The 18,365-nt window shown below is 30.3% G+C and overlaps 1 protein-coding gene across 1 annotated transcript; it reads right to left on the bottom strand.

Annotated features, from left to right (window-relative positions):
• Window positions 1-681: 681 nt before the first annotated feature.
• Window positions 682-1,842, bottom strand: LOC117920028 (zinc finger protein 8). The gene has a single exon (XM_034837374.1). The coding sequence runs from the start codon at window positions 1,646-1,648 to the stop codon at window positions 932-934; it is 717 nt and encodes a 238-aa protein (XP_034693265.1). The 5' UTR covers window positions 1,649-1,842; the 3' UTR covers window positions 682-931.
• Between the last annotated feature and the right edge of the window lie 16,523 nt (window positions 1,843-18,365).

The raw sequence follows: 18,365 nt of genomic DNA, 5'->3' as shown, positions 1-18,365 counted from the left end.
CAGTCGAAGCTCATTACATATATGAAAATTTCCGTTCTTTCCATCATTGTTCCATCACCATCTTCATCTAGTTAGCTTGGTTTTTATTATTAGTGGCCTTAAAACTTCCACCCTATAGGCATCACCAATACACATAAAAAATCTCTACCCTCTCTTTCCCTTTCTTTCTTTCTTTCTTTCTTTCTTTTTTTCACTGAGACATATGCAGAATTGCACTTTAAGCTGCAGAGAGAAGAGGGAAAAGGAGAATTTACATTAAAGTATGAAATTAGCCATTTTAACTTGTAGTCTGCAACATCCAAGGAAAATAATTTTCCATGAGAATTTTTACATTTAAGGTACGTTGGAAAGCCATGGGAGCCAGCTTGAGCAGCCAAGCAAAAATTTAATAATTTTGTTTCTGAATTTCAAGCGGAGACCGTGAAAACTTGTCTCACCTCATCTTTCTCATTTTTGCTGTATTGCAGCCAAACTCACCTCTCTCATCTTCCCACATGTCCATAAACATCTAGATTTTATGCCTGCACGTGTACACATGCACCCAATTCGAATCTACTCATACCCATTTCCGAGATATATATACCTCACACGTGTGAAGATTTTTTGGAAGCGATGGTAGATTTGCCCTAATGGGAGGAAGAAAAAAAGAAAAAAGAAAATGAAGGTCTCCGCAAGAAACAATTGAGGTGCAAATAGGCTTAATCTATGAATCTGGATTCATGTTGTAGAATTAAATTACACCATATTTCTTCAGATTCAAGCACGTTCATAGTGGAATCATTTCATTTACAATATTAAAAATGGCCAGGTTTGAGTGAGAAACAGTAATGGGCGTCCTTAGAATAACCTCATATTAGCATAACAAAAGATGGCTTGCATGAGAAAATCTCAGTTTTTTTTTTCTTCTTCTAAAATGGAATGTTTCAGATTATTACAGATGGAGATCCAAACTCACATGGTCTTGCACGCCGGGCTTTGTTGATTCGTAGACGTATCTGCTTTGGGAGGTAGAGCCACCGACATGCGACGAGGGCTTCAAGTCATCACCGGCGAATAATGGCAGTGGATGGTGTGATGAACGGTCGCGACTGAAAGTGGGAGTAGTTTGTACGGAGGCCGGGATTCGCCATAAGGCCAAAGGGTTTCCGTTAATTGGTGGCTGCGAGAAGGATCCATGACTTCCATAAAACCTGCCGTTACTAGAAATGGCTTGGCTACCCCATGACGGGTAGGTGATGGGCGGCGTGGGGGCGGAGCCGAGCCTGTAATTGACCAGGCCGTACATGTGTGCATCTGAGAGGCCACTATGGACCATGGCAGACTGAAGATGGGCACGTTTGGCGTGTTGGCGCTCTCTCTTGTGGGCGTTCTGGTGACCTCCCAACGCTTGAGAAGTAGGGAAGTTTCTGCAGCAGTAATGGCATTCAAATCTTCTACCACTTTCGCCATTTTCACTGTCCTTGACATCCTCAGACATGTTAGTCTCCACGGACTCTGACTGCTCTTCTGGGTCATGGTGACCTCCAAATTCTTTACCAAACAGGCGAATACCTTTCTCTTTAACAGGTGCAGGACGAATGAAGGGAAGTTGTGAGAAAGATTCAACGTTCATGAAATCATGGGTTTCTCTCTCAGTGGCCTTGTCCATGAGAAGAAGTGATGGTGGTGGTGGTGGGGGATTTAGGAGGTGGTGCACCACCTACGAGAAGGCAAAAGGGGTGGAGGAGGAGCCCGGAGGAGGAGAATGTGAAAGAGAGAAGAAGGGTTGGTTTTCAATGTGGGTTTGGGTTTGGGTTTGAGAGAGGCTGTGGTGGGACCTATAAAAGGGGGGTGATGGTCTGAAGATGGACAACTGGGGCTGACCCATCTGAGAGTAAGTCTTGAGTCCTGACAAGGCCTCAAGTTCTGGTGCATGAGAATGGCTTTTGGCTTCTCAAGTACCATCCTTCCTATGCTGCCTTTTTTTTTTTTTTTTTTTTTCGGGGTTTATTTTGGAACGTTCTGTTCTCCTAGCTCCCATCCCCCATTTTTCATAATCTCTTAATAATCTCCCTAAACATTGTTACTATCAAAGCTAGTCAAAGGATTTATATATACATGAAATGTCATAAAGTGTTAGATAATAAGTCTATGATATATACTAGGCTAACAAAGTATTCTTATTCACTATCTATTTAAAATAATATGGTTTGAAATTTTAAGAATAAAGAAGAATGTGGGTATGAATCAAGTTGATCATGTTAGCACATGGAGAAGAGGGAATGTTTAGTGATATGCATCTTAGTGATTTCCAATTAAGCTGAAGATATATATCACTGTTAATTCTAGTGTACGATTTGAACTTACCTGTCATTTCTGCTGTGTGGAAAAGACCTACCCATTTATCCATCCTCTTCTGCACATGCTCTTTGTTCCATTTTAGTGGTTCTGATTTGATTATTCCTTGCTTGACACATGATGTTTATAGCATATTTATACCCCCAAAAGAGAAACCATAGATTGAAGCCCTAGAATTTTTTTTTTCTAGAGAATTATCATCTCAAAACAGCTTAATTAAGGCAACATGTCATCACCAAACCCTAACTTAATTTAAAACCCTAATATATTTGGATGACAACCCTAATTTAAAACCCTAAATCCATTCCTTCTCCACAGTGTATATCAAAAGTCAGATTTCTTATAGTTGCAATTTATTAATGTAAGATCTTCAATGAATATATTTGGATGGAATGATCTCTTGAGAATACAATTAGAATTATGTGTAAATATGCTTAAAGATTATGATAAGAAGAAGCTGTAGATCTTATTTTGATATTCTTTATTTCTTTTATGCACAATAATAATAATAATAATAATAATGGGCATGTGTCATGGACCATTGGGCGTATGGTAGCAAAGGGGCACACCCCATAATCAATTCACTTGACATTCATTCTATTTAACTTTTCCTTTGACACTTCAGTCCAAGAACTAATACCCTTTTCTTGTGCAAACTGGTGGAGAGCGACATCTGCAACATGTTTTAATTGCAATGGCGAAAGCCATCAATTGGTTATCTGATTCTTTTTCAAAATTAAATCCTTTGTTCCACTATTTAATGCCAAATCATGGCTCCCATGATCATCTCTGCTACTAATTACTAAGCCCAAAATCATGTATAATTTAATTTTGTCATTGAAATGCAAGTATTTTTCTAATCTGACCCTCCTCTCCACAGTACTTGTCAAGATACCATACAGAAGTAGACATTGAATGGTTAAGTGATGGTGAGTTTACAGTCCTAAACGTAATACAGATTGTCCTTTGTAACAACAACTGATAAGTATATTATTGTATGCTTTGAGGGTGTCCTAGATATAAAGAAGTGCACCACCTACCTTTTTCTTTTATTATTGTTACTGTTTTTTTCTAAAAAAAATTATCTCAGTATGACACTCGTCTTTTTCCCTCTCGATCTCTAATTTCATGTACGTACGTGTATATCCAACAGTCAACCCCATGGTAGTAACTTTGGAGAGAGAGAGAGAGAGAGAGAGGGGAGGAGGGGGAAAGAGAGAGATGAGCCACTTCCATGGTGGGTCTCTCTCTAAATCTATCTTTTCTCTCTTTCTCTTTCTCTTTCTCTTTCTCTTTCTCTCTCTTTTTGCTCTCTCTCCAGGACCAGGTACTAGTAGTTGGTGTTGGTTCTTTATAGCTGTTGGCTGTTTTATATCTGTTGCAGGATTCTGAAAAATGTGGTCCTGAAAAATGTTAACCAGATTACACGGATGGGTGGGTGAAGAGGAGGGATGTAATCATCTCCATTCCACTCTCCGTCCTCCTCCTCCGCTGCCTACCTCCCCTCTTTTCTCTATTTGTTTCCTTCACTTGTAATTACTTTCAAATCCCTCTTCACTGTTCTCTCGCATTATCTGATTTCGGCAAATAGCACTTATGGCGACAAAATATAAAAAAAATAAAAAAGTTAAAAAATTAATTAAAGATAAAATTATATATGATTAGATTTTTTTTAAAAAAAAGTCCATTGTAATTTTTTTTATAGAAAATATTACAAAATTATGATATATATATATATATATATATATAATTATTCATATGTAATTATATAAATATTATCTATTTTAAGTCAAAAAAAAATTATAACTTCAAAACATATTTACAAAATTATAAAGATTTTTTTTAATTTTAAAACACACTCATAAAATCACAATTGGTCTTTGGTTTGGTTTTAGGTTTGTTATTCAATGGTCACTTATTCGAGTCTTTTAAAGACCACTAGAGATTTATCCGATCGTCAGCTTTAAGAGCCCATAAGATTAATTGAGGTACATGTAAGTTAGCTTGGAGCAATACAGTCACATTTAATGTAGACATATATCTTAGAGGTGGATGTCGATGGACATGTTATACATGGCTTAAATTTTCACACGTTGTTCTAATGGCACTAGTCAACATGAAATGATAGCCAGTGTAGTGTACTTTGGAATGACTTTTAACAAAGGTCATTGGGAAGATGATTATGTGCCCATTTGATAAAAACAAAGCCCAGTTTCCATTACCAATGGCAAGGTCCCTTCATTTTTCTTTTTCATGGGTTATTTACGTTGACTCTCTACAACCAAATGATTATTGTCTTTTGTTTTTGTGTGATTAGACGTATAAAAGTGATTACAGGTGATCTTTGGGTATGCCACCCAATGAAGTAGTAACTTTTTATGCCCAGAAAGAAATGAAAAAACCTGAGCAATTAATTTGAATTGAATGAAATTATGAAGAAATAAATAGTTAGTGATAATTAGATGTAACAAAAAAAAAAGTGGTTAGCATATATCAAGCACAAAGTGTTTTCAACATTTAGTAAGGATAATCGGATTTAAAAAAAAAAAGATTTTATGGCATTTGAGATCCTAATTCATAAAAGTATCATTTGAATAACTAATTCTCGAGATTTAAAGTGAATATTATGATATCTCAAGAATTATTTTTATATTATAAAGGTAGTGGCAAAAGTTATGGTATGATTGATATTTAATAAATGTCTTATATTTTTTTGACAAAATTAGAGATATTTATTTGCTTAACACTTCAAAGTATGTAACGCTTGCTTAAATATAAGATACCAAAATAATATGTTTTTAAATATAATGCTCCTGCTGCCATGTAGCCTATGAAAAGAGTTTCTTCACAAATCAACTATACCTAATTGGAAAGCTCACCCTATCTATTAATTGAAGGAAAGGCAGTAGATTTATCTGTCATGCTAGTAAAGGCGAGGGGACAATTCTGTCCAAGGTATGTACTCTCTTTCCATCTTTCACTCCTTTCAAGAACTTCTCACCCAACTTTTTTTAACAGTTTGTTAGCTTAATCAAACCCCCTTATCTTCTTTCTTCTTTCCATTTGTACGAGAGAGAGAGAGAGAGAGAGAGAGAGGATCTTCGGTAAGTTGGTAACAAGGGTTTGGTGAATTTCTCTGTGGGGGTCTGTAGCTTTGCATGAATGTTAACTGAAATGGTAATTTAATGATACATATTTTGTGTGTGTCTCTCTCTCTCTCTGCACAACAGTCTACTTTATTCATGCATGCTTGACTTGTTTTGCAATTATTCCCATCTTCATCTGCTTACATCTTCATAATTCCACTCCTCTTTTGCCACCCACAGACATGTCACTATCCTCTCTATCTCATTTTTTTTTTCCTTGGGCTTGTGACTGAGTTAAGCTTTCTTTTCTTTTCTTGTTCCACTTCACATTTTTTAATTTATTTAAGAATTCTAATTCAAAGTTTTAAAATTTAAAATATTTAACCTTAAAAGGTATACAGTTTTTAAGGTTTGAAATGGTCTAGAAGAGCTATATGTTGTTTGAATAAAAGTGGTTTGATGGATGGACCCCCACCCCCAACATGCCCTTAAAAGAAGCCACATCTCATGGCCCTAACAACAACAACAACAACAACCCTTCATTCATGCAAACCCTCTTTGCCATTAAAGTCATATACGGTTCACAGGGGGGCAAGGGGACCATGTCCTATATGGGGTTCAACTTAACTGCACCACTTCTGTGCTCTCATAAAGTAGAAACCAATATGATGCGAACATGGGCACTTGCTGTCCCCATGATGTGCCTGCATTGGACTTATTTGCAATGGTTTGTTGACCAATGACAGCTCCTTTTTACTTGATTTGGTTGCATTTTGCGAACCCATCTATACGTTGGATTCTTATTTTCACTGCAAACTAACACCTCATTATTACACTTTACATCGGCTTACCAATAATGACCTACTCTTAACCTTAAAAGGCTCTATTTATAGAGTGAGAAGAATAAAAGAGAGATCGAAAGAGAAAAAATCTTATTGATTTGTTCTAAAAATAGTAGGAAAAAATAAATTCTATTAAAAAAATGAATATATAAAGTTTTTAGAGAAATTAGTAATTTAACATATTCTCATAATAGGCTCAAACCTTGATTAAAAAGTTTGAAACTTAGGTAATGTTTGTTTTTTGAATTTTTTGTTGAAAATGATTTGTTTTTATATTTTAAATTTTTATTTTTATTTTTTTATATACTTTTTATGGATATATTACTTATTTTTGAAAATTTTTTATGGAATAAAAAAATTAAAAATTTTAATTTTTAAAATTTTATTTAAAATCAAATAAAAAAACAAACACCACCACCTTAACAGAGAAAGTTGAAAAAAATAGGTAAATATTCTATTATATAAAGTTGGTAACTTAACCTAGAACAATGGTAGGTTGAAACTTTTACCAGTTGAAAACCTAATTTCAATTGAATGCTGTCATCTGCTCCTTTTAATATTCAAATAACTTTTCTTTGTCTTTTTTGTGAAAACACTTATGGTAGTTTAATTTGAGATAATAAGTTCAATCAACCCATGATAATATTAGTATTAGACTCAATTCATCCTACTATAGGAATGAACTCAATCTGGAATATGAATCAGAAAAAAAAAATGTCTATTAAACTGATTACATGGATACCAGATACAATACTGTCAAAGAAGAATCCTTTCAGTAATATAGATCATTTACCCAACTTTCTTCCACATTTATGATATATTGGAGGTTGGAATTGAAAATATTTTGTTTGATTTATTTTAAAAAATATAAAAATCATGCATTTTCAAATTCCTTATTCTTGATATAAAAGGAATATAAATTGAAAAAGAAAATATATATATATATATATATATAAAAATTCTAAATCAACCATTTGTTTTATTTTATTTCCCTTTATCTTTTATCTAGAATTTCCCATTTTCAAAAATCTCTCCTTTGGTATATTATTAATTCGAAACTTGTTTTAAAATTTGTATTTTTTTTTTTATCTCACCATTTCCCCTCTATCTCGTCTTTTCTAAATTTGCAAGATCCAACCATATCCTAAATTGCCATGTGTAGAGCCTTGTTCATCCTTGAGATGAGTTAAATCTATGAATAAGTAGTTACATCATAATGTGATTGAAATTCTTGAGAAATTATTTCTAAATTGAATTCCCCGTGGATCACCTGTCTCATCCTTTCGACTGTGGGGTTAAGAAAATTGGGACCAACTTGAAACTGCAATGTGTTGGCCTGCGGATGGTACCCCAGCCTCCCCACTGACCAATCTCATCCGTCCTCAGAAGAATTGATGATTCCAAACAGCGCAACTTTTGCCGCAAATTTAGATGGATTTTTTCTTGCTAATTTCATGTACATATTTCAATTTAATCTGAATTCTGTCTTCTACAGATGCAACCATGTGACTCATTTAAGAAAAATATAAATTAGGTTTAGGGCCTGGTTCGGGAAAATGAAAGGAAAAGCAAATAGAGAAAACAAATAAAATAAAAAATAGAATTAAAGTCGATAAATCATTTTTATTTATTACTTCAAATTCGTTTTATTTATTTTAACTTATCAATATAAATATTAAACAATTTAAAAATACATAAGTTTTTAATTAATTTTAATTATATTTAATTTTCTTTGAAATTTTCTATAAAATAACCAAATATGATAAAATCATTTTCTTTTCCTTAATACTTTCTTGTAACCTAATATTTATTACTTATCATTTCCTATTTTAAAACTAAATATATATATATATATATATAAATGGAACCTAAATTGGTGTATTTTGATCCAATATGAATACCATAAAAATAACTTCCTTCGATGATGATTCAAGAGATCACATCCATGAACTAAAGGTCATGTGCATCACATACATTTAAAGTCGTCTAGTTTCGGAGTTATGATACCATATGAAATTATTAATTTGACCTAAAATCTTGTCACATTGATAGTAGGCCGACTCCATGTCATATTAAAAATGGCATCCATGGATAATGATTGACAAAATTGACAAGCATAAACGGAAGGACTATTCATATGGATCGTACTCAAAACATTAGTTAATTAAAGTTCTAATTTAAATTACTAATTAATTTAACCCAAAATCTAACTTCTAGATGAAGGCATAACCGTAAATATCAGGTTACTAGCATTCATCATGATTCATAACAAAACAAATATGATTCGACTACGTAATCAAATTGTATGTTTATGAAAAACACATCATTAAATGATATCTTGTATATATTTTTTAGTCTTATTATTTGTATCATAATTCCATTTGTTTATATTATTATACTTTGAACACATTTGTCCTCTTATTAAAGACTCAAATCTCATCATATATATTTAATAAGTCAGATCCTTAATTTTTTCGATGGATATCATTATGGTACCTTAGAGAATTTTTCTAATATATATATAAAGTAAAAACTGTTACGAAAACCTTTTTATATCTAATTATTGGTAATATAATTTCATTTATTTGTATCTTTTATCTTGATCGTATTCATTTGTACTTTTATTCAATAATTTATATTTTATTATACATATTCAACCGTCTAAATCTTTTATTGGATAGATAGATACCATCACGTTACCTTAACATTTTACCAACATATACGAAGCAAAGGATATATGCATAATTCACCTATATATATATAAACAGAACCTTAATTAATTAAAACTCTAATAGTATGTTAATCTATGGATTTAAGCTAGTATTTTACCCCATTAAGTTTGGGTAAAGCTGAAAAAATGCTGAAAAAATCGAAGTGCCACTCTCACCCCACTGCCAAAAAGCGGGTCACCATCAGAAAACCCTAATTGTCTTTGAAGGTATATATGTACATAAAAAGAGAAATGGGGGGTTTGGATCTCTGCTACAGTACTACTCTCTTTTCTCTCACTGTCTCTCAAGCAGCTGGATTGGTTTGGTGTGTGTGGGAAGAGTCACTGTCTGGTTGTTCCTCATCTCTCTTTCCCATTAGGTGGCTTGAACGTGACTTTGCCTCTGAGAACTCCTGTCTTGGGCCACCCACTTTCCTCTCATATACCACCATCATCACTTCTCCTGCAACGTGTGTGTTCCCTTGTGTGGACCAAATTGGGAGATGTAGAGTCCTCATGTCCTCTAGGCCTCGTTTGGATGCAGACTATTATCTTCCATTTTTTTTTCTCCATAATTTATATTATTGTTTCTTGCATTCATACATGTTGTATTATCTGAAAGACCATCTCCATGTTAAACGTGTTAACATGGGTTTTACTATTCCTACACCTGTCTTGTACAGTTTGGGACCAGACAAATTAAATGACAAAATTAAAAATGAAAAGAATTGGATTAAAAAAAAGATATGGGTAAACTGAATTACGTATATACCCATTCTGTGGATGATGTCAAAAAATAGTTTTTGAGTGTGAGATAATGACCCTCAACAAGGTGCATAAAGCTCCATAAAGTTAAAGAGGGTAATAGAAAATAGAATCCGGGTATTAATCAAGGAATAAAGAGAAAAGATGGTGGGGCCAGAAGGAAGAGTGAAGATTGTTTTGCTTGGAAAAAGGGAAGATGGAAAAGAATGTGACACGGGAGAAAACGTGTGGTTTTGAGAAAAGGTAGTTGCAGGGGAGGAATTTACGGGAAAAAAAAAGAAAAAGGAAAAAGGAAAAACCCTAGTTAAATACTATGGAAAACCAGTGAAAACGTACCATACAGATTCACTCTGTTTTTTCAGGAGCACAGAGGTTTTGCCGTTTTGGAGGCAAGTTTCACTGAAATTTCTGGACAACTTTTTGATGAGTTTTTTGGGAGGTGGGTTGGGATTTGGGAATATGGATAGATGGATAGAGGGATAGATGCCACTTCAATTACTGTGGTTCCAAGGAAAAGTCACGGTTGTTTCTCCTTTTTTGCCAGACTTCAAAAGTGTACTTGTTGGAACTAAACAGCCTAAGTATAGTTGGCTTCCTATCCTAATCTTCCAACACCACCCATCAAACTCACGTTATAGTACACATTCCCTATTTGGACTGACTTTCAACCATTCAAAAACTTTTTTAAAATAAGATTCTGTACTGCTGAAACAGCTTTGACTTGATACATTCTTCAGTTTTTTTTACTGTGGTCTTGGCTTTAGCTTGCCCTTCAATGGCTTTGGCTACACTTTCTCACCAAATGTCAAGAGGGTATTGGTTGAAATTATTGTAGAATCCTCCAGTCGGAGTTCAGAGGATTTGAACTCTCAACTGTTGAAGATGATGAGGAAAAGGTTTATCAGACATTCCTGTTGGCCCTTTCATTGCATGTGACTTTGCACATCTCAACTACAAACCCAACTTAATGCTTTGGAAGGGGATATTTTAGCAGGAAAAGAACAGAAAGATAGCATGTGGATGCAAAAAAAACCCAATACGAGTGGAGATGGGAACATGAGAGCCCACCATCTTCTCTTTGAGGGGATAAAAACAACCCATCGAACACATACCCAACATGCACATCTCCATCTCTCTCTCTCTCTCTCTCTCCCGCTCTCTCTCTCTCTATTTGTGTATATATATACATATGGTGCTATAGAACTGATCATGACTATGATATGGCTTTTCTACATGCTAAAAATAAAAACCCTCGACTGTCAATATGTAAGGATAGCTGTTTGAACTCTTTAAAAGCTTGATGGGATATGATCATTGTTGTCTGGAACTCAGAGATTGGACCACAAAAGGCATCTTTTCAGATGTTGCATTAACACTACGGACATATCTTTAGCCACATTTCCTTGGTCCCTCTTCACCCCCTACACCTTTGTTTCTTTCCCACCTTTGTATTGTTATGTTACATTAGATGAAAATGAACACCCCAACTCAAAATTTCGGTTACCCACTATCAGAAATTAATTGAAAAAAATAATTAAAGGAAAACCCTAGCTTTTCCCATGTGGGTCATCCGTATCACTTTCTTGTGATTTTCATGAAGGGCTTGTTCCTTCTGTCATATACGAGAGACATCTACTTGTGGTTCCCATATTTCAACGTGATCAAAATGTGAACCCAAAAGACAATAATACAAATTTACAATCATGCATATCTTTTTTTCTTTTTTTAAGTTCTCAATTAATATGAAACGAATGAGTGGACATAATGAATCTTGATCGATATGAAATTTGTGTCCGTTGAAGTGCTTAATTGAAGCCAGCAGATACATGCCACATAATAATGAATCTTTAGTTTTCATGAGATTTTCTATGTGATTTTCATTGATTTTTTTCAAGGGTTTTGGACGCTAAGGAGATCTACAAAATTGACCCGCATCACCACATGTGATATGAGTCTGAACAAAAACACATCATTCCAATTTGACCTATTTCATGTTCTTCGAATTCATGTCGTCTGTCTTTTCTGCAATCCATGTTCCATGTGTACTTTAAACTTTTTCTGTAGGTTTTTGTTTTTTTGGTTATGGCTCCCTTGTAAGTTTAAATGAGAAGTTCTTCCAATATGTTTTAGCAATATATGACTTTGTTTTAACTTTTGCATGGAATAAAATTCTTAAAAGAAGTTTTTGTTGAACTTAATTAGAAGTTAATTCAAACGGCTCCTGGGATGATTTATTGTAAGGGTTGACCATTTTGTTGGAGTTGGGTGGGTGCTTAAGTCAGGTTGATCCAATCGATCCAACCAAGTAAAATATCACGGGACAGTTTTTGGGAGTTGGAATTGTATAAACGACCTAAAAACCATCTCCATATAATAAAAAGAAAAAAAACTCTCATTTTTTACTTTCTTTCAATAAAAGAAAAAATAAGAGAACTTGAAAAGAAATATTCTTTACAAAAGAAGGCGAAAGATTTTTATATTATGAAACGAAGTGATTCTCGATTTTAGTGTAATCCTATTCACAACTCAAAGCGGAGAATTGAATGACGAAACAATTATTTTTGGATCTTGAGCACTTCCAAAAAAGTAATCCGAAATTCTTTAACATATTTAAATTATCATAATTTGTAAAATCTTTTCTTAATAATGGTTTTCCTAAACCCATGGTATAAGCAAATCACAAAACAAACCCTTTCAAACTTAGAATTAATAAGTTTAGGAGATAAAAAGATCATAAGATTCCAAATAAGTCAAATCTTTGGAAGTAATTTTACTAAAAATTTTTAAATTTTTTTTTATTAGTAGTATTTTTATTAAAAATACTTTTAAAAAGGAAAGAATTATTTAACGCTTGAATATAAATTTAAAAAATATTTTGATAAATAATTTTTTAAATAACAATTTATCAAGTGATTGTTCCTAAATCATTTAAAATAATATTTTAAAATTTCAAAAATAATTTTTAAAAAACATTATCAAACATATTGAAGAAAACACTTTCAAATATTTGAAATCACTTTAACCGCTTTCCTTAAAACTAGTTGAAAAAGGAAAATAAAGGGAACATGAAATTGTTCAAAAGGAGGAGGAGAGAAATAATTGAGGAGTTTAGATTGAAGGAGAGTGAGCGTGTGGTAGTTGTCAAGAGACTCAAGACAGAGAAAGCCATATTATGAGTTTGACATTAAAGCGCTACAGCCATGGCATCTGAATTTGGTAGTTGTAAGTTAACGACGTTCACATGAGTAATGTCCCCTCATTTACTTCCATCACTGCCCATTGGTCCACATCTTTGATTTTTGATGTTGACACCATACACCTTAATATTATTATCATTAATAATTTTTTTAATCACGTTTTGGAATATAATATAATTTTTATTTTTATAAGTAGAAATAGAAATAATTACCTTGGAAATTATATTTTTAAATTTTTTTTAAAAAATAAGGATAATTATGATTTTTTTTAAGACATGTTAATTAAATTAAAATATGGCATATGCATTGCATTCTGGAAAAAATATATATATATATACCAGCTATGTTTGGTTCTGAAAATTTTAAGTGAAGATACAAAAAAAAAAATAAAAAGAAAATAAAAGAAAATATAAATTAAATTTAAAATTAATAAATTATTTTTATTTGTTACTTTAAACTCATTTCATTTATATTAACTCATCCATATAAAGTTTAAATAATTTAAAAATCTATAATTTTTTAACTAGTTTTAATTATATTTTATTTTCTTTTATATTTTTTTATAAGACAACAAAATTTGAGAAAATAATTTTTCTCAATATTTTTTTTCATTTTCTTAGTATTTTTCAAGAACTAAACATAACATAAGAAAATTTATTTTCTTATGTTTGATTGTTTTATGAAAAATATCAAAGAAAATCAAATATAATTAAAACTAGTTACAAAGTTATACATTTTCAAATTATTTTATTTTTATATCGATGAATTAAAATAAATGAAATGGATTTGAAGTAGTAGATAAAAATAATTTATTCACTTTAAATCTATTTTTTCTTTTCCTCAAAATTTTATTTCCTTTTATTTTTTTTAATCCTTATATTTCCTTTCAAATTTTTGAACAACCAAACATAGCCTAAAATTATATATGGTATTTTTTTTCTCTGTTTCTTTTAACTTATTTATGATAACTTTGTATTTTAACTTTAGTTGAAAGTTAAAATCAAAGCAAAAATTGTAATTATGAAAAAGTGAAAGAACTTCGTTAAAAGAAGTAATATTTTTGTGACCTTCGTATTAAGCTCTTTTTTATAAAGTGATGAGCACTTTGACTAAACCAAACAAGGTCTTTGCAACTATAGTATGATAATAAATTACGAAACCTTTTAATTAAAAAATTAACGTTTACAAATCAATCAAATATAAACTTTTTTAGAATTATTATTTTATTATGTTTAGGAATTAAAAATAAATAAGAATTACAAAGTTTTATTTTAAAGAAATTTATTTGAATTGAATCTTCTATTTTGTATAATTTTGATTTTATTGTATAAAGGAATTAATAATAAAAACGTTTTTTTTTTTAAGTTAAATTTTATTGTAATAAGGATTCACTAATACAAATTTTTATTTTATAAAAAAATAATAAAAGTGGAAACAAAAATTTATAGAAGTTCAAAATTTAGCCACCATGTTTTACTACAAGTGGGTAATCATTGTCGATTGCCAATTTTTAACCCGATCAATATATACATGCAAATAACAAATACTAAATTATTTAGTTGAGAATAAAGATAGTTTACAAATAAAGAGATTTTATTCGGGTTTGGTGCATCTATACCCTCTTGTTCCTTACAAGCCTTAAACTATATTTGATTTTTGGAAAGTATTAGGAAAAGAAAAAATTATATATATTAAACAAAAATGATTTTTTCATGTTTTGTTTTATTATAAAATTTACAAAAGAAAATCAAATATAATTAAAATTATTAAGAAAGTTTTATATTTTTGTATCATCTAATCTTTATATAAAATAGATAAATAAGAAAAAAAATAGAAAAGATATATAAAAATAATTTATTGATTTTAAATCAATTTTTTTTTCTCTATGTTTTTTTTCCATCATATTTTCTTCCAAAATTTTCAAGAATCAAACCTATTACAACATTCCACTAATTCAAAGGTCTTCTCGATAAAAAAATCTTCTTATATTATCTTCTTTTATAGTTATGTTTTTAAGGTTTGAATGGATGTTTACGAGTTCAAGTTAAAATACACATAATTAATTATTATTATTTTGATTAAATCTTCAAAATATTCACACAATCAACAATTTTAATTATTTTTAAAAAATTAAAAGTTAGAATTTGTTATTCTTTTCAAAAATAAAAATAAAAAATTTAATGCATTCATCTCAATAATGAAATATATATTTTAATTACAAATTCAAAAATTCAAAAATACATCTCATAAAAATAAATGCCAACTTACAAAATTTTAGAACATTTTCTTTGTAACCAAATATACTTAAAAACCCTAATTATTAATCAATTACCAATTTCTTAACTAATTATATAATTAATTATTATTAAATTTTAATTATGGTAATAAAGTATGTGATTTTTGGATATTTGAAGATCTATTAAATTACTATTTTTTTCAAATTATAATTATTTAGATTAAAATTACTAAAAATATAATAATTAATTTTATAAATGTTTATAACATATAATATATTTAAAACTTAATATTATTTAGAAATTTATGAAAATAACTTAACACTTAAGAGCATTTAGACATTAATAAAAAAAAAAAGCATTTAAACACTTCACAACATTCAATTTTATTAAGGTTTAAGTTAAATTAAAACGTATATAGGTTTCACTCAAAGATTATTACTTTAAATTTGGTTACTAAATCATATTGTATAGATTAAACACAGTATTTATTTATATAAAAAGTTGGAAATTCACTAATTCTAACAACATTTTAAGTAGTAAGTTATAAATTCAAATAGAAAGAAAAATACAAGTTAAAATTTTATTATTTTTTTGCCATAAAAAAAGAAAACTAATTTTTAATTCAAAAACACTTTAAATAATTTTATCATAGAAAATAGTTTTTGAAAAAGATATTTTAAATTTTTTTTAGTTTTTTTGTAGGATTATTTAAAAAATAATAATTATGTAAATATGAAAAATAATTAAAATAAAAAAAATTATAAATATTTGTAAATAAAAAATAGATTGGGAATATTACAAGGTCATCGGTTGGTGGTAACGCGCTATAAAGTTTTGAATTTAGCGTGAAAAAATAAATACAAAATTTAAAATAAAAGCATGAACAACAGAGTAAGGAATTTGAGAGAAATTTTCACAATAGTTGACGAAGTTGTTGGTATATACAAACAAAAAGCCTCCCTGGACAAGGGAATCTTTTCTTGGACTACGCATGGTTTCATCAATTTTTATTAATAGTACAATTAAGGCATTTGGTAGTTGTTTTTTACAAAAATAGTTTTTAAAAATAATTTTTAAGAATAATTTTTGATGTTTTTAGAAAAAAAATTGTGTTTGAAAACTAAATTTTGGAAAATAGTTTTTATTTTTAAAAACAAAAAAAAACATGTTTGATTGAGTTAATAAAAAAGTTTTTTAAAATAAATAAAATAAAAAAAAAGATATTTGAAAGCTATTTTTTTTAATTAATAAAATATTTTCTTTCGTATTATAAACATATAATAATTTTTATATACACAATTAATTTAAATTAAAAAAATTATTCTATTTTGAAATTTTTATACCAATTATAATTTTTTTAAATAAATAATGACTTTGTAAGCATGTGTCAATAATTTAAGAAAGAAGAAAGGGCTTACAGTAAAAGTGTGGTGGTTGGGTAAGACTTACCTTTCTATCAACACAAAAAATAATTAGGAAAATACAAAAAAAATGGAGAAAAAATTACAAAAAACAATATATTCTTTAAACAATAAAAAATAAAAACATTTTTTTTATTGTTTTTAAAAAAGTGGTTTTTAGAAGACCGAAAACATAAAAAATAAAAACACACTCCCATTCTTACCCTTTTCCTTTCTACTCTATAGAAAAAATCTCCTTTTTTTCTCAGGTTTTATTGAACTTTTTTTCCCCCTTAACCCTAGAATTTGTTTGATAACATTTTAGAAAATAAATTTTGAATATTAATTTTTAAAATCATTTCTTTATTATTTTTACGAAATTGAAATATATTTTTAAAACGATTTTATACTTCAAATAAAAAATAAAAAATAAATGAAAACGATTTTTTTTTTTGTTTTAAAAAAATAAAATTTGAAAGCAAAATATTTAAAAAAAAAACTATATTTAATAAAATATTTTTCAAAATTAAATGATAATAATAATAATAATGAGACAGGCCCTACCATTTCTTTCATGTATTTTGCAGTTGTTGTTCATTGGTACTTGTCGCAGAGAGATAGATGAGAAATGGGATAAGTCCCTTGGCCTTCAAAAGTGGGTCATGGTACTTCCCTATCATACCACAATGCTCCTTGGCATTATCAATGTGGTCCCTCCATCATACACAAACACAAGTACTCTCTCCTCCTCCTTGTGTCTTTTTATCTTGTTTTGCACCACTTCCTCCACACATAAACTTCTTGACTTTTTCTTCCGATGTGTTGTATTGTAGGCCCCTTGATGGCAACTTGCTCATATTATCGACCTCTCTCTCCGTATTTTCCACAGACACAAGCCTATATTTATGGGTTCTTTTTCTTGTAATGGAATTTTTATGTTTGGAGAGATTTTCCCTCTTTCCAAACATGCTCTAGAAAGTTTGCAGATCCTCCGCCATTGTTGTAGTTATGCAAGCCATTCAGGGTTGGTGGGGTCCTTGATTAATTTTTGGTTGAGCAGTTCCATCATTGCTGTTTTCTTTTTTGAGGCATTGTTGAGATTTCTAAGATAACCCCCATTTCAAGCCTCTGATTGCAAATTCTAACCAACTTATAAACTATGATTGCTTTTTTTTAACAAACCCTAGCAAGATGATTGAAAATTTTGAGATCTTGTTATATATAGAAAAAGATTTTTTTTTTTAATTATAAAATTAATATTTTACTAGAAAAGAAAAAATAAAATCATAAAAGTTAATAAATAAGGCACTAATTGGATGGGCCAAGGTTTAGCCCATTATGATTCACAATTGGACACTGGTTCATGGCCCGTTATGTCAGGACCATAAGTTTGATGTAGGTCCCAAATCGTGCGGCGATCTGAGTAGTTGGGCCGCCCTGGCCCATCACTAGGTATGTTTTTTTTTTTTTTAATTATAAAATTAATATTTTACTAGAAAAGAAAAAAAAATCATAAAAGTTAATAAATAAGGCACTAATTGGATGGGCCAAGGTTTGGCCCATTATGATTCACAGTTGGACACTGTTCATGGCCCGTTATGTCAGGCCCATAAGTTTGATATAGGTCCCAAATCGTGCGGCGATCTGAGTAGTTGGGCCGTCCTGGCCCATCACTAGGTATGTTTTTTGTGGGTGTAACAATTTTTTTTGTCAATTAACAAAATAATGATATGTTTTGAAGGGTTTTTTTTAATGATAAAAATTCTAAAATAATTTTGGAAATCATATTTG

This window comes from Vitis riparia, chromosome 8 (assembly GCF_004353265.1).
Source record: "Vitis riparia cultivar Riparia Gloire de Montpellier isolate 1030 chromosome 8, EGFV_Vit.rip_1.0, whole genome shotgun sequence".
Classification (NCBI taxonomy): Eukaryota; Viridiplantae; Streptophyta; class Magnoliopsida; order Vitales; family Vitaceae; genus Vitis; species Vitis riparia.
Note: the sequence above shows the minus strand (reverse complement) of the source record. Positions and strands in the feature narration are given on the sequence as shown.

Bases quoted from the DNA above. Each gene is read 5' to 3' on its own strand.
- LOC117920028 (XM_034837374.1), bottom strand. From the start codon at position 1,648: ATGGACAAGGCCACTGAGAGAGAAACCCATGATTTCATGAACGTTGAA.